We start from the raw sequence: 25,846 nt of genomic DNA, 5'->3' as shown, positions 1-25,846 counted from the left end.
TCTTTATTTGTGCGACCATCAAATAAAAACTGACCATCTTCCTGGCCCCGAGTCTTCCTGCTGCTGAAAGATGTCCAACTCTGGAACTCTTTACTGGAAGTCACTTTGTCGCCATAAAAAGCAGTTTAATGTTTCTGACTTCACATGAGGAGGAATTAAAATGGTTTAAATGGGCGTGTTGAAAAAAAGAGAAACGGAGCCTGAGAACGAGGACAGTCGGCCGTTAATAAAGTTGATATGTTAGTTCATCACTGTAAAACTTTACAACTCTTTGAATGTTTATCATTTTTTATCATAACCAGCTCAGTGTGTGTGTGTGTTTTATTACATTAATGTTATCACTTTTATAATGGCTAGCTGTGTGTGTGTGTGTGTGTGTGTGTGTGTGTTTCCTTACATGGCCAAGCCGACCTACCACGAGGGTGTAATAGAATAAAAGCTAATCTCTCTCTCTCTGTGTGTGTGTGTGTGAGAGAGAATCTGCAATAATAATATATTCTGGGAGATTCAATGTGTGTGTTTATGAAAGGAAAGAGCTGTGTGTGTGTGTGTGTGTGTGTCCAGTGTGACCCAGTGTAAACTAATATTGATTCAGCTGTTGGTGTTATACACTAGTTATAAAACGGGACTTACTGTTTGATCCAGGCTTACCTCCTGGCTGGCTGTGTGTGTGTGTGTGTGTGTGCGTGTGTGTGTGTGTGTGTGTTGTACCAGGATTGTCTGGTGTTTGTGTGTTGACTTAGATTTAAACCAGGTGCGGTTCAATTTAGAAAAAAACCCAGTTTGACATGTCAAACTGGGTTTTCTTCACACTGAAAAATCGGTTTGAAAAAAACGGTTGAACTTCTTCTTCTTCTTCTTCTTCTTCTACGTTGGCGAAGAACAAATGGGTGCGTTACCGCCCCCGGCTGGTGAAGTCGTGTGGTTGTTCTCACGAGGGTAAAGCTCTGGTTCACGCCTGTAGTTTGGTTAATTTAGTTGAAGCTGGTGTTCACGCTGAGCCAAGAGGAGGAAATGCATTCATCTTTTGCGCAGCAATATTACTGTGGGATGTTTTTTAACGGACTAAGATCACTTCCTTAAACATTAACGATAAGCAGATGGGTTCATTACAGGGCTGCACAACTTTATTGACGAATCAATTAGTTGACTCAATCGACAGATCTGTAAATCCTGACTTTCTCGATAAAGGCGCCACTTTAACTCGTGTGTTGAACAGAAGTGTGCTCGTACGATGACGAACCCGCTCTATGACCAAAATGTCAGATTCATCTAAGAAGGGGCCGCCCTGTTGTTATGTGACTGGTATTGCAATTGCAATATTAGATGGAATGATAATTCCATCATCATTCCCATTTCCATTGACCAGCATATTCAAATGTTTGGGATTTTTGCAAGTCTAGACGTACAGATCTCTACAGATCTACAGGATTCCATTTAAAATGGTGTATTAAATAAATAAATGCATCTTTCAGATCAGGAGGTGGTGGAGCCCAAAGAGAGAATATTCGACTCTCATTCATCAGGCGACACAAACACAAACTCCCAATGAGGAACAGAGCTGGACGCGTAGATGAGCAACTCTTCAACATGTTAACAGTTATTACAGGCGTGACAACCATTTAATATGTTTGTTTTAATATTTATGTGTTTGTATGTTTATCATATAAATATTCTTTTGATGATTTTCAAAAATTTTGGTTAAAAACCGGAGCTATATTGTGATGACAACCTGGTCAGTGATGGCGACAAATATTTTGCGATAAACTAAATAATTGAGTCGTTTATGTGATGATGTCTCACAGGAAACAGATGATTTCTGCTAAAACACAATTCTCTGAAAAGCGTAATTTTCTTGTCCATTTGTTCATTTTTGTGTGTGTGTGTGTGTGTGTGTGTGTGTGTGTGTGTGTGTGTGTGTGTGTGTGTGTGTGTGTGTGTGTGTGTGTGTGTGTGTGTGTGTGTGTGTGTGTGTGTGTGTGTGTGTGTGTGTGTGTGTGTGTGTGGACGGTGAGTAATACTGCATGTGTCATTCTAAGTCCCCAGAGTTTTCTTCTTCTTCTTCTCTTCCTCTCCGTCTCTCCTTCCTCATGTCCTTCCTCACTCGCTCTCCCCCATCTGTCTCTCTCTCTCTCCCTTTATTTCTTCATCTCTCTTTCTTTTTTTTTTTGGTGACATTCCTGTCCGTCGCTGAGGGTGTCATCCTTGTTTTCTGCTGACTCGTCGCTTCGCAGACACACACACACGCGCGCGCACACACACACACACTCCAGCTGTTGAGAGCGTGGGCGTTTATTGGATTGTCTGTGTCCTCTATTTGGATGAGGAGAAAGGAAAGAGGGAGCAAGAGGAAGACAGAGGAAACAAAGGAGAAGGAGTGACATGAGAGAGGGAGAGAAAACAGGACGGAGAAGAAGAACCAGAGGACGAAGTGTAAGAAAACATGAAGAAAAAATCTCAATAAGGAGAGGAAATCATAATAACGACATTTATTTTCTATATTAATGATCATTATTCAGTGATTGCATTACTAATTTCAATTCATGTAATTATTGTTAAATATTTGTTTGATATTATTTGCTATTTTATTAAATACACGAGTATGGATTGTAATTGTATATTAGTTTATAGAGTTATTAGAGTTGTGAGGATACTGGTGAGAAGTCAACGGTGATTTATTTGTTAACAGAACTTCTGTACTTGAGTAACGCCTCCTTCGTTAGGAGAAGATCGTCTTTTGGTTGTTTCCTGTGAAGATGGAAGTTTATTTTGAAAAGACTGTGTTCATGTAACACGCTAAAATTCACACTGTAGTTGCTGGACATTAGTAGGAAAATGCATGAAAAAGGAGGAGTAACTTTTGCCTCAGTGATCATGAGGAGACGTTGAATAAGGCGACAGTTGAGACTTCTTATTCAACAGAGATCCGGATCCTGAACTTTAACCAAAGTGTGTGACTGAACCTCTCACAATCTATTTGAATCAGAGTTAGAAGTAGATTTATATAATGAAACCCTAGCTGGACCTCTTTATTGTAAAGAACTAGAAAAGGTGGTCTTTGTTTCTTAGAGAGAGAGAGAGACATAAATGATGGTCGGGGAAAGAGGGAAAGAGTAAAAATGAAGGAAGAGGGAGAGATGAAAGATGACAGGCGTGGGAGGCAGCGGGAGAGAGAGACACTGAGAGACAGTGAGAGAGATAAAAGATGTTAGAGGAAAGAGAGAGAGAGAGAGAGGGAGGGGTGTGAAAGAGAGAGAGATGACAGCACGATGAAGAAGAGGAGGAGGAGGAGAGGTGAGCGTCCTTGCACTGTCAGGGGCGATCGATGGCACATCATTTACATTACACTGACTTAACTGCAGAGAGAGAGAGAGAGAGAGGGAGGGAGATGGAGAGGAGGGGGAGATTGATTGATAGAGAGAGAGGGGAGGAAAGGACAGGTAGAAGAGGGAGGGATGGACGGAGGTGAAGAATGAAGAGTCGGAGGGGCAGAAAAGATGGAGAGATGGTGGAAAAAAAATAAAGGGGGGGATGAAATTGATCAGATGGTTGGGGCAAGTCTTTCTTTCCTTTACTGCCCTTCTTTATTTTCCACCACCCTCCCTCCCTCCCTCATGTGTCACACGTCTCTCCTCATTACTTTCATCCCTCCTTCTCTGCCGTCTCTCCCTCTTCATCTTTCCTCTGAGCAAAGATCAACACAGTGAGACACCAGACTGCTCGCTAACCGGTTAGCGATGCTACCATGTGGTATAAACTGTCCTGTTGGGCTCAGTGCTAAAGCCAGAATGCAAACACGGTTCTGTGCTGTGACCTGAACCTGACCAGGTAGACTGAGTTTGTTTCCTAAATCTAAGGAGATTTCTGGCAGAGGCAATGTGCGCTCAGTTTCTGTCTCCAGTGTAGCATTAAAGCATGGTGGAATTAATAAGCTAGCTCGTTAATTAGCCAGCCGCTAAATGACTTAAAGTAAAAAAAAAAAGTAATTCTTCATCCACACACTCTCGTCACAGCGTGGGAAAGCACGTTGCTATCAACAGATGATTGACAACTTTGTTCGGCTCACTTTCTGTAACCAGTGTAGCATTAAAGCGCGTGGATTTGATAAGCTAACCAGCGTAGGAAAGCGCATGTCTATCGCCAGATACTCCACCAATCAACGCACAGCAGTGCTAATCAGCCAATCGGAGCACAGGAGGGCGGAACTAGCCGGAACGCTGCTGACGTGCTGGAGTTCAGCAGGTATAATGTTCACCGCGTCCACATTTTAATTTAAGGTGTTATCACACTAACATTTGCCAAAAAGCACTGAACGCTAAAGACAAGTATTTGGTCATAAAGCAAAGTATTGGATACTGAATTATGAATTTTGTAGGGACTTCTTCTGAGTTGTTGGAGTCCCACCATCAGAGTTCTTGACCTTTGGAACGCGTTCTTTTTTCATGCTATTGCTATCCCTCTATCTCTGTATGCATCTATCTGTTCACGGCTCCCTCCCTCATACCATGTGTGACATTCCTTCTCAATGTGGCGCATTGAAAACTTCCTGTTATAGTTTGTTATGGAGCACTTCAAAGAGATGGGGGAGGGGAGAGAACATGGAGTCTGTTATAGTTTTTCCTCTTAAATGCTAACACGTGAGAGCACCGTGTATGAATTATCCTCGTGTGCGTGTTTGCCCGCATGCCTAGGAAGTAAGGTAATGACGCTTAAAGCCACACACACACACACACACACTCACACACTCTCTCTCTCACACACACACACACACACACACACACACACACACTCGCGCAGACACACGTTAGCCCATCGACCTGTATAACTTGTCTCATCAGCGATTGTGTGTCACTCCCTGTGTGTGTGTGTGTGTGCGTGTGTGTGTGTGTGTGTGCAGTGTTTAATATTTAATAGGTGCTGGTTAAAAATGCAGGAGTGTTTTTGTCTCTTGTCCCGTAGCACACCTGTTCCTCTCTAAAGAGAGAGAGTAGCTGATGGATGGATGGATGGGTGGATGCACTGTAGGAGGATGGATGTCATCCGCCCGTCCGTCCATCCATCCGTCCGTCCGTCCACTCATAAATATGACCGCTGATTGAGAGAATCACGTGTCACCTGATGATAGAAATACTACAACACAGAATATGAGGTGATTGAATGATGGATGGATGAATTAGAACAGCGAGGAGCAGACAGATGATTTCAATCAGAAGAGAGAGATAAACAGAGGGATGAAAAGAGGAGAGGTGTCATCTGTTAATCAGTGTTTTCCTGTTTCTCTCCATTCTGCGTTGTAAGGTGAGTTTTCGTCTCCCTTATTATCTTCGCTCTACTTCTCTCCTCAATCAATACTTATTATCGGCCACCTCTGTCTCTCTTTATATCCGTCTACTGCTGCTCGTCTTCTTCTCTGTCTCTCCATCTTTTTACGCTCTTGTCAAAAAAAAGGCAGAAGAAGAGTGAGGAGGACACACACACACACACACACACAATGAAGTCATTCAGCTGTCCAATCAAAGAGGCGGAAGCCCAGAGGAAAGTAAACATCCATCTCTCTCTCTCTCTCTCCTCTTCTCTCTATCTGTCTCTCGTTCACTCCGTGAGTGTGTGTGTGTGTGTGTGTGTGTGTGTGTGTGTGTGTGGGTGTGTGTGTGGGTGTGTATCCCATTTCTCTGGTGTCTCTTTAAAAAGAATAGATTGTTCTTCTTCTTCTGCTACAAACAAAGAGTAAAGACACACACAGTAAAAGGGAGAGACGGGGAGGGGATGCGACACGATTTATGATGGAAGAGAGGCGTGGGGGAGACAAAACAGACAGGGGGGGACAGACGGGGGGGGGGGGGGGACAGACAGACAGACAGCCGGACAGAGACGGAAATAAAGATGTAAAGAGAGACACAGAGAAAGAGACGGACAAATAACAGACAAAGATGTAAAGAAAGATAAGTAAAGGAGAGATAGAGAAAGACAGACACAGAGAGAGAGACAGGATGAAAGAAAACAAACGCTGAAAGATGTAAAGAAAGAGAAATAAGGAAGGAGACAGACAGACGGACAGATGTAAACAAGGACAGAAAGACAGAAGTAAAGGAAGGAAGGAAGAGAGAGAGACAGGCGTAGGAAAGATTGAAAGAAAGACAAACATGAAGGAGAGAGACAGCCCGACAGACAGACGGCTGTAAATAAAGACAGAGGGAAAGACAGGGACAGACAGAATCAGCGGAGAGGTAGTGACTTTATCATTTGACCTCAAGTTGGGGGAGGACAGAAGACGAAGGAGGGAGCAAAGGGGGAGACAGGAGATGGATGGAGAGACGGTAGATTAATGGAGCAATATACAAAGAAGACAAGTGACACTGGAGCAGAAAACGAAAAAGAAAGGCGTGTTTTTAAACTGAAATTAAAATTAATATCCACTAAGAAGTCACTTTAAATCTCGTTGTCAGGTACAAAATATATAATATATCTTTTATTTATATATACATTGTATTATCTTTATACATATGTGTATATATGTATATACAGCATATAAAAAGATTAGAACATTTATAAAAAATACTTTTAACACACAATACTGTTATTTCAGTATTATCACATAAAACATGCAGATCAAACAAACAGGATAAAATACGAAAATCAAATCAGGAAATCCAAATAACATCAGAAGTTATTAAAACATTAAAAACGTTTTCCATCCGTCTGTTTGAAATGCCTTCAAGTGAAGAATTAAAGAAAATATGCACACAAAATCACAATCAAATCAGATTTAAATGATTTAAAAATAGAAAGGAAGCTTACAGTAAAACAATTTAAAAATAAAAAGTTTTATAGAATTACATTAAATTGTAAAAATGTAATTAAAACAATGTCCATGCTGCTAATTACTGTCTCACTAAAACCAACAAACACATTTAATCCTTTTATTGGAGTAAAAGAGTGACATAAAAAGAGTGAACACACAGATGAAGAAAGATACAAAACCAATAAATGAAAGAGAAGAGGAACAATAACAACAAAAAGAGAAGAAGAAGAGAACGACGAGGAGAGACGGATCAGCTGATGGAGAGATAAAAGAAAAGATGAAAGATTTCAGCTAAAGAGGGCTGACCCCTCGCTCTACCCCTCGTATTGACCGCAGCAGGCTTTGATAAACTGCACTGTGTGTGTGTGTGTGTGTGTGTGTGTGCGTGGGTAGGTGCGTGCGTGTGTGTGTGTGTGTGTGTGCGTGGGTAGGTGTGTGTGTGTGTGTGTGCGCGTAGGTAGGTGTGTGTGTGACCTCTGCACGTTCCGAGCTAAATCAATCTGTCAAACGAGTTAGTGAGACCGTGCTTATTCACCGCCATGCCTGTTTGTGTGTGTGTGTGTGTGTGTGTGTGTGTGTGTGTGTGTGTGTGTGACCGACCCTGACCGGCCATCAGAGCCAATGACGGAGTATTGATCAAGGCTCCGTCGCCATAGAAACAGCCATTTGGGAGGACAGGCGAGGGTGCGCGTGTGTCAAAGTGGGAAGACTTACTTCAAGGTGGCTCATCAGATCGTGTGTGTGAAATGTCAGCTTCATGTTTTCCAGTCGGTGCATGTTGCTTCTTTTGTTGTTGTTGTTCTGAGCCAATTAAAAGGTCATCAAAAAAAACAAAAAATAACATATGCAGCGAACATTTGGAAGCTGCTGTGTCTCATTTTAATTAACATCAATAAATCATTACCGCTTTAATTATGAGACGATATTATAATTACTGCGAACCGACACCAGCAGACGGTCTGCCTCCAGCTTCCTCTCTGCTCTGGACACTTCCTCATTCAAACCAGTGCGTCTGAGTTTGAAGGAAATCTGACTGCTTGATTTGTCACAAAACAGGATAATGGGCGCCGCCCGTAGCTTTTTATTTTCAGGGTTTAGGTGTCGTGTTTCTCAAATGAAAAGTATCTGAAGTTTAAATCTCCCGTTACATTCGTTCGGTCATTTTTTGTACAGTTAACATTTCAAAACCATCACCCAAAGAGAGCGGGTTTAACAAGCAGCTCATTGAGGATTCACTCTGAGTGGCTTTGTAAAGGCAAAGGTTGGACAAAAATGTATTTTGTTTGTTAATCAACTTTCATTGGCCTAAAAGTCTGAGGCCATGGTCCTCTGCCGGAAAACGTGAATTACACCCACCTTGTTCACGTAAAAATAATGGAGGTCCAGTCCATATATCGTACGATAAATCGATAACGTAAAAATGATGGAGGTCCAGTCCATATATCGTACGATAAGTCTATAACGTAAAAATAATGGAGGTCCAGTCCATATATCGTACGATAAGTCGAGAACGTAAAAATGATGGAGGTCCAGTCCATATATCGTACGATAAGTCGAGAACGTAAAAATGATGGAGGTCCAGTCCATATATCGTACGATAAGTCGATAACGTAAAAATGATGGAGGTCCAGTCCATATATCGTACGATAAGTCTATAACGTAAAAATGATGGAGGTCCAGTCCATATATCGTACGATAAGTCTATAACGTAAAAATGATGGCGGTCCAGTCCATATATCGTACGATAAGTCGAGAACGTAAAAATGATGGAGGTCCAGTCCATATATCGTACGATAAGTCTATAGCGTAAAAATGATGGAGGTCCAGTCCATATATCGTACGATAAGTCGAGAACGTAAAAATGATGGAGGTCCAGTCCATATATCGTACGATAAGTCTATAACGTAAAAATGATGGAGGTCCAGTCCATATATCGTACGATAAGTCTATAACGTAAAAATGATGGAGGTCCAGTCCATATATCGTACGATAAGTCTATAACGTAAAAATGATGGAGGTCCAGTCCATATATCGTACGATAAGTCTATAACGTGAAAATGATGGAGGTCCAGTCCATATATCATACGATAAGTCTATAACGTAAAAATGATGGAGGTCCAGTCCATATATCGTACGATAAGTCTATAACGTAAAAATGATGGAGGTCCAGTCCATATATCATACGATAAGTCTATAACGTAAAAATGATGGAGGTCCAGTCCATATATCGTACGATAAGTCTATAACGTAAAAATGATGGAGGTCCAGTCCATATATCATACGATAAGTCTATAGCGTAAAAATGATGGAGGTCCAGTCCATATATCGTACGATAAGTCGAGAACGTAAAAATGATGGAGGTCCAGTCCATATATCGTACGATAAGTCTATAACGTAAAAATGATGGAGGTCCAGTCCATATATCGTACGATAAGTCGAGAACGTAAAAATGATGGAGGTCCAGTCCATATATCGTACGATAAGTCTGTAACGTAAAAATGATGGAGGTCCAGTCCATATATCGTACGATAAGTCTATAACGTAAAAATGATGGAGGTCCAGTCCATATATCGTACGATAAGTCTATAACGTAAAAATGATGGAGGTCCAGTCCATATATCGTACGATAAGTCTATAACGTAAAAATGATGGAGGTCCAGTCCATATATCGTACGATAAGTCGAGAACGTAAAAATGATGGAGGTCCAGTCCATATATCGTACGATAAGTCGAGAACGTAAAAATGATGGAGGTCCAGTCCATATATCGTACGATAAGTCTATAACGTAAAAATGATGGAGGTCCAGTCCATATATCGTACGATAAGTCGAGAACGTCAAAATGATGGAGGTCCAGTCCATATATCGTACGATAAGTCGAGAACGTGAAAATGATTGCGGTCATGTCCATATATCGTACGATAAGTCGATAACATAAAAATGATGGAAGTCATGCCATATATCGTACGATAAGTCTATAATGTGAAAATGAAGGTAATGTCCACACATCTTATAAGTCAATTACGTAAAACATAAGGTCAAGTCGATACACTTTACGATAAATCAATGGCGTCATGTCCACATATCGTACGATAAGTGAATAGCGTAAAAATGATGGAGGTCATGTCCGTACATCGTACGATAAATCTATAACGTAGACTTGATGGAGGTCACGTAAACATCAGAAGGTTCTATGTGCCGGAATGTCACGTAGAGAATGAGACCACGTCCTCTCAATGGTCCGCAGTCTGAGGACGGTTGTTGTTGTTTTCATATCTCGTAATCGGACCATTGGGGGGGAGACTAAATCGGTCTGATTAGAAGTTACTAAACAATACTTTGATTCAGAGATGTTCATTCTCTGCTCATGAGACAAAAATCGCAGCTAATCTGACAGAAAAGGAGTCGTTTCCTCTGCTTGGTGCGTCGTGTCTGAAATTTATAAAGACCTCCAGTGAATAGCTGCTCAGCTCGCAAAGCAAGTTTATTAGTATCGCACATTTCAACAACAAGGTAATTCAAAGTGCTTCACATAAAACCATTAAAAGCATCAAAACACAAGGCAAAAGAAAAGGAGATTTAAAAACAATTAAGAACATTCATTGCATTAAAACATTTTTTTTTAAAACAATGTAAGAAATAAAATACAGTAGTAAAATGCAGAAAATTCATTAATATATGAATTGAATGTGCTTCAATTAAAGGCAGCAGCAAACAGAAAAGTCTTCAATCTTGATTTAAATGAGCTGAGGGTCTCAGCGCAGTGTGAATGTGAGGAGGAGGAGGAAGAGGAGGAAGAGGAGGAGCAGGAGGCCAGGGGGTCAACAGTCACCTTGCTCACCTGTCATGTAATGATTTCACGAAGAAAGGAGAGCCAGAGGCCGGTTCGTTTCTATTTAAGGGGTTTGAGTGCAGTCAAAGTTAAGGGTTAACAAATGAATGTAGGTCAATGGTGTGAGTGTGTGTGTGTGTGTGTGTAGCCAGGCTTGTGCATCTATATGCAAGTGTACATGTAGCATGCGAGTGTGTGTGTGTGTGTGTGTGTGTGTGACCTGCTCTTTGTTCCTGTGCTCGGTGCGGTAAGGAGAGTGGACCGTTGACGAGGATTAATGCCCAACATATGGCAACCCTACGGGACACACACACACACACACACACACACACACACACACACACACACACACACACTGCAGTCATTACTCTGAACAAAGAACTGTAAGGCTAATGAGAAGGCGATATCATGTGTCCTTTGCACACACACACACACTGCATGGATTCAGGTGGATATGCATACACACCTTAATGTTGCCTACACATGGATGGATGCAGATGAACACACACACACACACCTGGTACTGTAACATGTTTCCATTGTGAGGGTGTGTGTGGGAGAGTTGAAAGGTAGCGAGGGGGTTTGTTGATGGAAAGACTTTAACGTTAGAATGCAAACACCTGTGTGTGTGTGTGTGTGTGTGTGTGTGTGTGTGTGTGTGTGTGTGTGTGTTAGTGTGTTTGTTGTACAGGTGTGTGTTTGTGAGTGAAGGAGAGGTGAAGCAGAGTTCAGAGGAAAAGTGAAGGTTCATGTTTTCATTTCTTCATGCTCCTCTGCCCGTGTGTGTCTGTGTGTGTGTGTGTGTGTGTCTGTGTGTGTGTCTGTGTGTGTGTGTGTGTGTGTGTCTGTGTCTGTGTGTGTCTCTCAAGTACGCCATCACGCCCCAAAACCTTGTCAAGACGTTTTCTCTCCACATGTTTTCACACACTTGCTCTCTTCTCTCCTCCGTCCTGCTACCAGTCCCAGAGGGGTCTGACCGACATACCCACATGTTCCTGAACAGCCCGACATCCACTCTGTTGTTCTGCTCGGTTCCATTCTAGTTCAGTGTCACCGGACAGCCATCGACCCTTCTTTGAGCCCCGCCCTCTTCAGTTACCGTTGCTACACCTGTGTAGATTTGTATCAATAAAAAGAATTCTGCCATTTTGAAGCCTCGAGTTTAGCGTTTTGATGTCGTCGCCATCTTTGCTTTATGCAACCAGTGAACAGGAAGTGACCATATATGGACTGAGGAGGAGTGACGTATAAGTCTCTGGTAGAGACCTGTCAATCACTGTGTAGCCCCGCCCTAAAGCATCCCCTGCTTTATTGTCTGTGTGACTCTAAATGGAGCATAATGTACTAAATGAACATCATGCTGTATTGAAGAAGACTTGAAACTAGAGATTGAGACATAAACTCATGTTTACAATGTTTACTGAGGTAATAAATCAAGAGAGAAGTAGAGTCATTTTCTATAGACTTCTATACAACCAGAGGAGTCGCCCCCTGGTGGACACTAGAGAGAATGCAGCTTTAACACATGAAGCTTTGGCTTCACTTTAAAACCTCTTAAGCTCGGGCCCTATTTGTGGGCCTCTGCTCGACAATAGCATACCCATAAGGAGACCACAGTTCTGTACTACAAGGTCTATTTTAATAATTGTTGAGGCTATAATCAGATCACAACACTGGTGAGATTGTTCAGTGGGTAATATTGTGTGTGTGTTGCTGGTTAATATGAAGACATTACACAGCTCAAATTGAAAATATTCAGGTTCGCCTGAAAAAAACCCACTTTTATTGCTATTTTATTCTTGAAATAATGCAGCACCTCCCTAAAAACTCTCCCAAATCATTGCACAACTGATCAGTCGTTGCTGAATAAAGGTTAAAGTGGGATAAAGTGAAGAATAAGAGGATTTTAGTACAGAGGTCACACGATGTCGTCATTTTCGAACCAGCTGTTGCAGCTCTGACATTGTACTTTTATATACCATACAACTATATATTTCACTTTTTTATCACTCATATTATTCAATACATCCAAATACAGCTGCTAGGAATCATTTTGAGATTCCTAACATCATCAGAGTATGTTTCTGGCTGCTGTCCATAGGATTTTCTCAGTTCATGTGTGTGTATTGGGCTCCAGCTCCTCCATGATTGGTCGATCTCATTCATTGAGCCCGCATTCGACGCGTCAGAGTCTCAGGAAGGCGGGTGTATGATTTGGTGTTGATTGACAGAACTTTCAGCGAGTAATGTTGCAAGAAGTGCCGCTTATCCCCGAGCGTAAAATTCTATTGGCCGAAAGTCTGACCCCTGGCCCGAGGTGGGTTGACCCCCCTTCCACAGGAAACAGCTCGGAAGTAAACAGGAAGCACTTGGCCTCCATGACGGTGCCGCTAAAACGGGTAATTTTCGACGTTTTTGGACTAATATTTCATAAAACATCACAAAAAAAACAAGGATTTTTTCGGATGAAGACCAGCGCCATGGTACCCTTGTCCACTCACAGCTTTCTACTGGTTCAACGGAGAGAAAAAACCACGGTAGTTATGCATTCTGTGTCGCATGCTGATGCTAATGCTAACACTTAGCCCGCTAGCTGCGAGCTAAGTGGTGCAAATATGGATTTAAAGCACACGTAACGCAGATTTCTGGCCAGGATTTGGACCTTTTATCACACGTTTTCTAGATGCTTCTATGAGTCGATGTAGTTGTGTTTGGAGTGTGTAAGAAGTGACTTCTATGATCGTGTTGCCCATACGTCCGGTAAATGAAATATACACATGTACACTTCTGGCTATCAAAATGAGCAATTTCTGGACTCTCGCTCTCTCTCTCTCTGTCTCTCTCTCTCGGTCTCTCTGTCTCTCTCTCTCTCTCTCGCTCGGTGTAAATGACTTTGGACGGCCATCTGTTACTTAGCCACCCTGCAGAGAGTTGGCCTGCATGCACACCTCCTGTGTGTGTGTGTGTGTGTGTGCGCGCGCCTTCCTTTATGTTCAGTGGCATGTGTGCAGTTACTGTATTCTTGTGTTTATTTATGCCTACGTGCACATGCATAATACAGCAGAGTGTGTGTGTGACAGAAACAGAGAGGGATACTTGTGTTGTAGATGTGTATTCAGCCTCTCATGCTCATGTAGAACATGCATTATTGTGTGTGTGTGTGTGTGTGTGTGTGAGAGACACTGTTTTACATCAGTGTTAGCATATTTAGCCCCAGTCAACGCTAACGCCTCCTTTTTCTGTCTCCTCTCGTTTAAATCCATCATTTGCTGAAGTGAAGTCTATTGATACACTTTACGTTATGTTGATTGTTTGTGTTCGGTTTCCTGCCTGTGGCTTCTTCACAATAAAAGCCTTCCAGCTGCAGACTGTAGTTAATGAGGCTGTAGCCAGGATGTTTGAAATACTAAAATAATAATTCTAAATAACTTGATTCTTTTTTAGGAAACTTTCTTTGCAGTTGTTGGTGTATTATACAAACCCCTGTAAAATAAAGTGTTACTGTTCCAACATTAAGGTCTGTTTCAAAGTGTGCTCCCCTGCCAGGAATAGAAACACAGAATCACTAAAAATAGTCAAATTCTGCAAAAGATAAAATAGTGGAAACAGGCTCAAAGCCTCTTCAATGTAGAATCCCCCAGAAACCTCCAAATCCCCAGAATTGAGCTAAAGCCCGGTTTGTTAAAAGGCTTTTTATCCTGAATATGAATAAACGTTCAGGTTATTATCAAAAGCATTTGATACTCATTGATCTGGTGTTAATTTAAGATCAGAGTTCTTTCTTTGAATTACATTTCATGTCACAAATTGATCACAAATGAGATATTAGTTTCCATATGTTGCATCAGGATTCTTCCTCCGTTGAGAGGCGGATAAAGATCCTCTGTCATCTTAAAGCCTGCGTGTTTCAGGACGTGTTGACTCTCGCTGTGTGTGCCGGTTGCTGTTCGTCCGAGGTGTGAAGAGGTCGCTCCGTCTGCAGCCGGAGACGCCGAGTGTGTGTTGAGCTTTCCCGTCGGTCCTACGGTGTGGAAGTGAAGCTGTGCGCCGCGTGGCCTCAGTCGGTGATTTGATTGCGTCCGAGCGACCTGCTGCAGCATCCAGCAGTGCAGCCGACCAGCAGTGCAGCCGACATGTTTCATATTTCTACTGCTAAACTCAGGTTTCACCATCAGACGCATGAGATATAACGTCAATGTACCAGAGTACCCAGAGAGGAAATCCAGCCGCTGCATTCATCTGTAACAATACAGATAGAAAAGTAACATCATAATAATGAGGGTTATAAAAAGTACAGCAGAATAATATCAAATGTGATGAATAACTCAGTGTTGTCTAATAGAGCAGCGTAATAGATCTATATTGTCGTAGGACATGATTGTGGAGCATCACATGTCATACAGACCTCTCCGTCTCCGTCCTGGAGGCTGTGGACATAATTCTGTGTCCTCTCCCCCCCCCCCCCCCCCCCAGCTCTCGTCCGGGCCGTCCTCCGAAGCGTTGTTCTGGTGCAGGGATCCAGGAAAGCCCCAGGCTGCTGCACCCGGGCCTCCCCGGCCTGCTGTCCCCCAACCTGCTGTCACACACCGGTAAGAGACAGACAGTGTGTGTGTGTGTGTGTGTGTGTGTGTGTGATGGATGAATTATGGTTTTTTATTTCTTTGCTTCTTCATTTTATTCCTTGAACTCTCGTTGTGTTGAGCCGAGGTCACGCTTTAACTTGTACTGATCCGAATCGCTGGTTTTTAAAGGGACAGTTCACAAATATCCGTGTCTCCTCTTGTTGTGCTGTTTGTTGATCCAGAGTTGGACAGTTTTGGAGATATTGTCCGTAGACGTCTGGCTTCTCGCCAACATTACAGGACTACACGTTACTGGAGATTAGAGAAGCTCTCAGCAATGAGCCGTTACTCAGACCGCGCTGTGAGCAGCTTCACGGAGGATATTCATTAAAACCTGCATTTCTGCAACTTTGTTGTTGTTGAATAAGCTGAGAGCTGGACTCTGAGATGCACATCATCCTCTTCTCTCCATCCCTCCCGTTGCTCTCTGATCCGTGAGTGGAAGAAACGGAAGAAGAAGAAGAAGAAAGAGCTTTTCTGCACCAAAAGTGTAAATGGATGGAAAGAAAAGTATGAGAGAGAGAGGGAGAGAAGGAAGGAGGGAGGAGGGATGTCGCCAGAGGAGATGATGAAACCTAAAAACGAGTGCCAGAGAGAAGAAGGGGGAGAAAGACAGATTGTTGAAGAGTTGACAACAAACAAGAGGATGGAGGGAAGGAAAGAGGAAACGGAAAGAGAATGAACGAATGAAGGGAAAGAGAGAAAGATGTTAAAGACCTGCAGAGAGAGAGAGGGCGAACGAGTGCAGACTGCATGGTGGTGTGATGAATGACACGTCTCTGGGGTCCCACTCCTCCATCTGTCCATCCCTCCCTCCTCTTTCCCTCCCTCCCTTCTTTCTCGACTCATCTCACTTCCTTCCTTCTTTTTCTTGCCTTCCTACGACTCTTCCTTTTCTTACCTCGTTCTCTCCTTTATTTCTCCCTCTATCCTTTGTGAATCCTACTTTTCTACTTCCTCTCCTCCTTTTTTCACTTCCTACTTTCTCAGCTTCTCTTCTCCATCCCTCCCTCCCTCCCCTCTTCCTCCTCCCTCTTTTCTTTCCTTCTTCTTCCTCGACTCATCTCTCTTCCTACTTTTTCTGCTTCTTCCTTCCTAATTCTTTTTCTTTTCCTCCCTTCCTTCCTTCTGTCTTTCTTTCCTTCCCTCGTTTTTCATTTTCTTTTTGTCCATGTCCCCTTTACGTCCTTCCTTTCCTTTATTCCCTCTTCTTCCCTCCTTTCCATTCCTCTTTCTTCCTTGACTCGCCTCCCTTCTTTCCTTCCTCTGCCCTTTTCATCTCCCTCGCCTCCTTTCCTGTCTCCTTAATCCCTCCCTCCATCCTTTGTAACCTTGTTCCTGCTTCCTATCTTTCATTCTTGCCCTCCTTTTTTTCGCTTCCTGCCCTCATTCATTTGTAACCTCACACCTCCCACTTTCCCCTCTAATTTCCTCTCCTCCTCTTCCCTCCTTTTTATTTAGTCTGACCCTCCCTCCTTACCTCCCCCTTCTACCCTTTTCATGTTCCTTGCCTCCGTCCTTACTTTCCTCTAATCTCTCTCCTTCCTCCCGTTTTCTCTTCTTCCCTCTCTTTTACTTCACACCTGCCATATTGCCCTCTCTTCTCTGCTTTCCTTTTCATCTCCTTCATTACCTCCTTCCATCCTTCCTTTCCCTCATTTCCCTCCTTCCTGCCCTGTTTCTTGCTCATCCTCTCCTCTCTCCCTCTTCTTCATCCCTCCCTTCCTCTTCCATCTCTCCACATTTCTCCCTCAACCATTCTTCTTCCTCTCACCTTGAAATCTCTTTTTTAACAATTTTCGTTTTCCTCTCCATCCTTCCCTCCGTCCCCTTGACAGTGACTGTTGGCCTCCTTCTCTCTCTCTCTCTCTCTCTCTCTCTCTCTCTCTCTCTCTCTCTCTCTCTCTCTCTCTCTCTCTCTCTCTCTCTCTCTCTCTCTCTCTCTCTCTCTCTCTCTCTCTCTCCAGGATAAATAAAACATGGTTGTGTTTAGTGACATATGGACACAGCTCACTGTGGCATACTAATGACACACACACACACACACACACACATCAGGTAGGTGTGTGTGTGTCCGCCGAAATGTGTGTGTTTGTCGGAAACATTAGTGGAACCCAGAGAAAACATTTGCTCACTTATGATCGCTCATTAGACACACACACACACACACAGTACATACAACACACACACACAGTACATACAACACACACACACACAGTACATACAACACACACACACACACACAGTACATACAACACACACACACACACACAGTACATACAACACACACACTTGGCAGTCGTCGCATTCCGCCTCAGCCACACGCACGCACGCGCGCAGTCGGTCGTCTTAGCCGCCCTGCGTCCATGGAGACGCCACGTTGCCGGGGGAGACGGGCTGTTGTTTACGACCTCGCGGGCGCCACGGCGATGGGGGGCATCAGCCAATCACAGATGGACATTCATCACACCGTTAGAAAACACACAGAACACAGAGTTTGGAAGAAAACGTGGTGAGAAGAGCAAAAAGGATGAGGAGATGAAGAAGAAGAAGACAACGGGAGCAGGTTGTTGGTAAGATGGAGGCGATGGAGGAAGGGAAGGAAAGAAGGGAGGATGAAGAAAAGACACATGAGGAAGAACTGAGAAAATAACCATTTGAGAACTTTAGAAAGAAAAGTGGAACAACTTTAAACAAGGATAGAAGAAGAAGAAACATTAAGCAGGAAAGATGCAAAGAGCTCTTAATATAGACAGAAAGGTGGATGGAGGAAGAAGGATGTGAGGGGAAAGGAAGACAGAGCCAGACGAAGGAAAGGATGAAGAGAAGAAGAGAAAAGGCAAAAATAAGATGGATGGAACAGAGAGAGAGAGAGCGAGGGAGGAGGCACAAACGACAACAAGAGAGTGATATCAGTTTAATTGGCCCCATCTTCCTTAACAAAGACGCTGTGATGATAAGCGTGTGTGTGTGTGTGTGTGTGTGTGTGTGTGTGGTAACCTATGCAGGGTGCTGCGGCACTCATTTGACTTGTTAATTCACTTCAAAAACAGCTCAATGGTTCGCCTTGTCTTCACACACACACACACACACACAGAGTTTGGACACAGAGGCACGTAAACACAACTACAAACACTTCATGCACAAAGGCATTTTTTTTTAATACACACTCCACAAAAAAAACACAAATACACTTTGACGCACACACACGCTGTTCGTAAACATTTTTGGAACAAACACACATTTTGCAGTGACAAACAAACACATCTGGCGCATACACACACATTTACCTCACTTGTCCATGCACACGCACGTACACACACACACACACACACAAGTACTCTGTGTAGGTTACAGATGAAGTGCTTTCAATCTTGTCCTGAAAAGAATACACTCATCTGAGGACTCTTATGTGCACCTGCAGAGAGAGAGAGGAGTAGATCCAGGGGGAGACGAAGGGGGAGGGAGGGCTGAAGAGGACTAAAGTGACATAAAGTCCTTTTCATCTCTTCTTCTTCTTCTCCTCCTCCTCCTCCTCTTCTTTTCCTTCCACCTCCTGCATCTATATGACTGCTGCACGCGCACACACACACACACCATCAGCGGCTGCTAGCGCCTCCCACCGGCTGAGTTTAAATGCCAGATGTCTTATCTTGTAGCTACAGAAACCAATATTCTACCAATTCTTCCTGTTCTGTTTGTTACATTTTCGAGCATTAATGTGGCAGTTATGACTGTTTCCAATGTAAAGCTGTAGTGGAGGAATCCCCCTCTGCAGAGCCCTGAAGCTACTAAAGGAACTTTAATTGTGTGTTGATTTTGCCAGAACAAAATCAATGAGGGAATAAACTATAATAACCTGCAGCACATGTTATTACCATAAACACTTGTTTGTACCAGCAAAGTAATTGCTGCTAATAAAAGAGGATTGATGGTTCTGTCAGGAGTTTTGTTTAAAAACTTGATCTGCACCAATTCAGTGTTTTGTTGGCTGTTAGAACTCATTTTACTAAATCACGAACTGAAAGAAAGACGGCATATTCTCAATCTGCCATGTTTCACAGATAAAGATAGACAAAGTCCTTATGCTTTTTCATTTTCTTACTTTACTAATTCAACATACACATTAACTTGATTTAAACCCCTAACCATTGACTTTACACAGGGAAAAGAGTCTGACCATTGACTTTACACAGGGAAAAGAGTCTGACCATTGACTTTACACAGGGAAAAGAGTCTAACCATTGACTTTACACAGGGAAAAGAGTCTAACCATTGACTAAACAGGGAAAAGAGTAACCATTGACTTTACACAGGGAAAAGAGTCTAACCATTGACTTTACACAGGGAAAAGAGTAACCATTGACTAAACAGGGAAAAGAGTAACCATTGACTTTACACAGGGAAAAGAGTCTAACCATTGACTTTACACAGGGAAAAGAGTCCCTAACCATTGACTTTACACAGGGAAAAGAGTCTAACCATTGACTTTACACAGGGAAAAGAGTCTAACCATTGACTTTACACAGGGAAAAGAGTCTCTAACCATTGGCTTTACACAGGGAAAATAGTCTAACCATTGACTTTACACAGGGAAAAGAGTCTCTAACCATTGACTTTACACAGGGAATAAAGTCTAACCATTGACTTTACACAGGGAAACGAGTCTAACCATTTACTTTACACAGGGAAAAGAGTCTCTAACCATTGACTTTACACAGGGAAAAGAGTCCCTAACCATTGACTTTACACAGGAAAAGAGTCTAACCATTGACTTTACACAGGGAAAAGAGTCTGACCATTGACTTTACACAGGGAAAAGAGTCTAACCATTGACTTTACACAGGGAAAATAGTCTAACCATTGACTAAACAGGGAAAAGAGTAACCATTGACTTTACACAGGGAAAAGAGTCTAACCATTGACTTTACACAGGGAAAAGAGTAACCATTGACTAAACAGGGAAAAGAGTAACCATTGACTTTACACAGGGAAAAGAGTCTAACCATTGACTTTACACAGGGAAAAGAGTCCCTAACCATTGACTTTACACAGGGAAAAGAGTCTAACCATTGACTTTACACAGGGAAAAGAGTCTAACCATTGACTTTACACAGGGAAAAGAGTCTCTAACCATTGGCTTTACACAGGGAAAATAGTCTAACCATTGACTTTACACAGGGAAAAGAGTCTCTAACCATTGACTTTACACAGGGAATAAAGTCTAACCATTGACTTTACACAGGGAAAAGAGTCTAACCATTTACTTTACACAGGGAAAAGAGTCTCTAACCATTGACTTTACACAGGAAAAGAGTAACCATTGACTTTACACAGGGAAAAGAGTCCATAACATTGACTTTACACAGGGAAAAGAGTCTCTAACCATTGACTTTTCACAGGCAAAAGAGTCTAACCATTGATCAAGGTATTATATTGACTTCATTAGGCATTGGAAACCTCTAACCACTGACTTTAAATGGTGAATAGAAGAGACAACACTTGACTTCATTAGGCTCCATAATGATTGACTCATGGAGCAATTAAACATTGGCTTTAGAACACATACCGTTGACTTTAATCAGAGAGTTGAACACCCGACTATAGACTTCATCAGGCAACACATCAACAGTTTTCTTTGGTATTTTAACTTTATACTGTTTGTTAGGGCTGGGCGATAAATCGATTTAATCGATTAATTCGAATGTGTGCTTTAAGGCGATGTGTTTTATTGAAAATCGAGAAAATCGCCCCCACCCCTCCCCCCCGTTGGGCTCCCGTAGTAGAGTGCGCGCGCATTGTTTACAAACGAAAACAATGGCGGCCAGCAGTGAAGCTCTCGTTCTTAAGAGAGGGAAGAATGTGTCTTCGGTGGTCTGGAAATGCCCGGGTTCGTGTCATCTGACACAGAACAAACAGCACCACGATGTAAGGTCTGTCTAAAAGCTATTGCTACAAAATCAAGCAGCACAACAAATTTAATGCAGCACCTCAAACAGAGGCATGCTGCCGAGTGGGAGAGGTGTTGTTGCCCTGAGGAGGGAGCAGGACCGCGGGAGCACAAGCGACGCCGCCGCCACCTCACAACAACAACCCAGCATTTTGGAGACATTCACCAACTGTACTCCGCATGAGAAGAAGAGTGCCCGGTGGAAAGCCATCACGGATGCAGTCGCGATGTATATCGCAAAATATATGGTGCCCATATACACCGTGGAAAAGCCGGGGTTTATTCACCTTCTCAAAGCTTTGGACCCCAGATACGTGCTACCAAGCCGTAAACATTTTTCTGACGTTGCCTTGCCTCGGCTGTACAATAGTACACGCCAAAGGATCTCTGCGGAGCTGGAGGGGATGTCATTCTACTCCGCAACAACTGACCTGTGGTCCAGCAGGTTGACCCAGACACCGATCCACTTGACTGGTGGAAGCGTCACCAACTTAACTTTCCAAGGCTAAGTACTTTAGCAAAGAAATACCTCTCTGTGCCAGCTACAAGTGCCCCCTCTGAGAGGCTTTTCAGTGTGTGGGGGGGCATTGTTACATGCCACCGTGCATGCCTGAAGCCAGAGGTAGTAGATAAGGCTTGTCTTCCTGGCAAAATTTTTTTAGAAAAAACATGCACTACTGTTTAATACTGTTGGTTATGTTGTGAATGCACTTGATTTTGTTTACATGCACTTATTTACTGTGCAAAATATGTTATGTTGATGTTAGATCAGATGTTGCACTTTTGAAAATGTGAATGTTAAAGGGTCATATACATTTTATTTCATGCTGTGTTTGTATCAGTGTATTCAGTTAGAAAAGCTTACTGTAAAAAGTTACATTTGCACAGTTGTTTACAATGGAAGGCTACTATTTAATGCCATTTAATGTTATGTTTAATTTAATTTTATATTTAAATGATTCAGGGAAACAAAAGAGTGACCAAATACTTTTTGTATACTACAGGCACCTTTCTACAATGTTCAGGTTTTGTTTGCACTTTATTTTTATCAACCTACTTGGGAAAATCATCACAAAATAAAATAAAAAATTGTTTTCAACAGCTTCTGTCATCTGCAAAAATTTTGGGGTGAAAAAATCGATTTAAATCGTGAATCGGATTTTTTGTAAAAAAATCGGAGATTTTTTTTTTAGGCCATATCGCCCAGCCCTACTGTTTGTTGACTTCATGAATTAATATAACCGTGACCATTGACTAAAAATTGGCAATATAACTTCAAATGATTGCCTTTTGTAGGCAGTAAAGCCCACACAGTAGTGTTTCTGAGCACCAGACTCCCTTTAAAAACCTCTGACAGTCTGTCTGATGTCAAGCATTAAGAATAACTATAGAAAATAGAGAATGTGTCTCTGATGGTCTTGTTTACTGATGTAGGTCATATAGAGGCGTCTGTATTACAGACTGTTTCATAACCAGTAAAAAGATCCAACCAACTTTAACTGTGAACATAATCCGAAATCATTGACTTTATTCGGCAATAGAACCCTTTACCATTGAGTTATTTAAAGAAACGACCCATCTTTATCAAACTTTATTCGACAATGGATAGACTAATCCTTCTTTTTACAGGAAATAGACCCAAAACATGGAATTTAATTGAATTGAACCTCTAACCATTGACGTTTAACAGGCTTTACAGTATTACTTGTCGTCAACCTTCAAACCCAGTTGCTTGAAGTTCAACTTAATGGAAATGTTGTAATGGAGTCTGGTGACTCAAGGTTGTTGCTAAAGACTTCCTGTTTACAGAGTCAAAGACATCTTTAAGTCGAGGACTTGGCGAAGACGATGACTCTGAAGTCTGTGTCGATCAGAGATGACACAAAATGGCCGCTGTGAAATGGTTCCAAATGGGCGTCTTGGACTTGTAGTGGAAGCTAAAGATGGGCCACCTAAGTGCCAGAGTGCGGAGCTGAAATCTATTTGACTCAGCACAAGCGCAATCGACTGCATTTGTAAATTGGCACTCCGAGTGCTCGCAGGAAGAAAGAACAGAAAAACACAGAACAGTGTGTTTCTAAATCCAGAACACAAAGAGCAATTTCTCTGTTTTCCTGTTTGTTTTATTCAAAGTGTCACTCCGTCTCTGAGAGCGCATTCGGAGCACTTCGTCAGAGATGTAGGTGCAGTGGATTAAATATTTATAACCACGGCCAAATGGGGTGGGTTTCACACGAGCCCGGGGGTGGGGGGGGGGGGGGGTTTGGGACTCTTGAAGATCACCCAACAGCCTCCACCAGCAAACCCAAAGCTATTAAAGACCCTCCTGACGCACTGTGCTGTGGAAGGACGCTGTCAGATCTCATTTAGAACATCGCCATGCAGTGCATGCTTTTACTGGAAAAGGCCTTAGAGGAGGAGACGGTTCGCTTCCTGCGTGATGGGCGGGGCGTTAATGACTAACATGTTGCTATGTAGGACACAGTCCTGGTCCCCCACCAAGAGACCAGGAAGCTGTGTTCGCTCAAAACGAAGAACTCACTTAGAGACTCCAAGTTCAGCAATCGTTCTCAAACTATTTAGCTTTTATTTTGAAAAGCCTGAAGTCAAACGTTTCAACATTTACAACTTCAACGCCATCAACATCGTCAGTCTGTTATGTTTTATAATTTCTGAGTGGCGGAAGAATACACCCGCGAGGCGGTTATTCTAGTTTCTGATGTTTCTCCTTTTCTGTGGAAGTTTCTGCACAGTTTCTTCAGCTTTTGTTTGATCAGGAAGTCTCTAATCAATACATGTGGCGGTGTGGGGTTTTTAACACATTATTTCACACCCAGGCTGCATAGTGCAAAAACATGTTTTTGCCGAGACTTTAGGGACACAAACAAATCGTGTCAGTTCATTGTTTCCATCTCTTCTTCATGGCTTTCCTTCTTTAGTTTACTCACACAAAAGACATCAGGATTCATCCCTTCGGAAACATTAACGTCTGGACCGAACTTTGTGCCGATCCGTTCTGTAGATATTTCACTGGATACATTACCATTGTTGACCTGCTGGTGGCGCTAGAGAGAAAGTTGTTCAGTGACAGAGAACTCTGGACTTCTACACGAAGGACAAAGTGATGAAAAATACGGACAAATCTTTCTTTAAAAGTCTTGAATTAAACCAACCTTGACTTCCGCTCGATTTCTCCGACGAGTCGATTTGGTATGTCACGTTACGCTGACGATTCACTTCTCTTCTGTCATAATCCTCTCCGTCCACACTTCCTATTTCCATTCCTTCTTCCTGTCTCCTCCTCCTCTTCTCTCTCTCTTTCGTCCTTCGGAAAAACATTAGGATGCACGGGAAGGAAAAAGAGATGGGTAAACAACGTATGGACAACCCACAGGGGACCACTGAAGCACACGCACACACACACACACACACACACACACACACACACACACACACAGGCTTCTATATGATGCGCGTGTCTTTGAAGCAGTCTGTCAATCAATCACACACTAATTCCCAAGGTTCCTTGGTCGCCATTAGCGGCGGGGGTCGATGCTCGGTAACCGTGGACACAGCGGACAGCCATCGATCTGAGTGAGTGAGTGAGAGTGTGTGTGTGTGTGTGTGTGTGTGTTTGATAGTCATGATGGAGAACAGTATTGTGGTTCTGCCCTCACTATTGATTGTCTTCTAGTTTCATCGAGGCGAAGCGGGCGTTCGGACTCTCTGTCCGAGTGTGTGTGTGTGTGTGTGTGTATGTCCACTTGTGTGTGTAGCCCTGCTTCCTGTATCTGTATGTGCATCTCTGTGAGTGAGTGTGTCAAGGTGTTCAGTAATCGATGTCTGACCCACAGTGGGACTCCATTATTAATCCCTCCTCTTCTGTCTCGTCTCGTTTGTTTTTTCTGTTTCTCTTTTGAATTTAATTTAATTTAAACTTCTTCAGAACCAAATAGAAATGTTAAAATCTCCATCACTGGTTCTGTTTGTTCAGCCCTGAAGTGTTGGTTACGCTTCATAAGAACCATCATTACTGAATTATAAACTCATTTATTGGTCGTTAAACTCTGATAGTGTTTTACTGTGAAAACGTAATGAAATAATAGTGATTATTAATGCTTTAATTTGCATTATTTGAACAGTTTATTGCAGCACATACATGCATACGTGAAACATAGAAGGACTTCACATAGAAGGAGCAGATACACTCTCTCTCTCTCTCTGTCTCTCTCTCTCTGTCTCTGTCTCTCTCTCTCTCTTTCTCTGTGTGTCTCTCTCTCTCTCTCTGTCTCTGTGTCTCTCTCTCTCTCTGTCTCTGTGTCTCTCTTTCTCTGTGTCTCTCTCTCTCTCTTTCTCTCTCTCTGTGTCTCTCTGTCTGTCTCTGTGTGTGTGTCTCTCTCTGTCGCTCTCTCTGTCTCTCTCTCTCTGTCGCTCTCTCTGTCTCTCTCTCTCTCTCTCTCTCTCTCTCTCTCTCTCTCTCTCTCTCTCTCTCTCTCTCTTTTGGCCTCCTTTCCTCCATCACGTCTCTCCTCTCTCAGCAGGACAGCAGACAGTACGTCGGGTCACTCTGCCTCGGGCTCTCTCTCCCTCCCCTCTCTCTCTCCCTCCCTCCCCTCTCTCTCTCCCTCCCCTCTTTCTCTC

At 42.8% G+C, this 25,846-nt stretch overlaps 1 protein-coding gene across 1 annotated transcript in view; it reads left to right on the top strand.

Annotated features, from left to right (window-relative positions):
- Positions 1-25,846, top strand: part of LOC306796869 (dachshund homolog 2-like) — a 68,774-nt gene that overhangs the window by 26,577 nt on the left and 16,351 nt on the right. Inside the window, exon 2 of the mRNA XM_079295933.1 lies at positions 15,107-15,246. Coding sequence (XP_079152059.1) covers positions 15,107-15,246 — 140 coding nt within the window. The remainder of the gene's footprint in view (positions 1-15,106; positions 15,247-25,846) is intronic.

Source organism: Melanostigma gelatinosum, assembly GCF_949748355.1.
Source record: "Melanostigma gelatinosum genome assembly, chromosome: 23".
Lineage (NCBI taxonomy): Eukaryota > Metazoa > Chordata > Actinopteri > Perciformes > Zoarcidae > Melanostigma > Melanostigma gelatinosum.
Note: the sequence above shows the minus strand (reverse complement) of the source record. Positions and strands in the feature narration are given on the sequence as shown.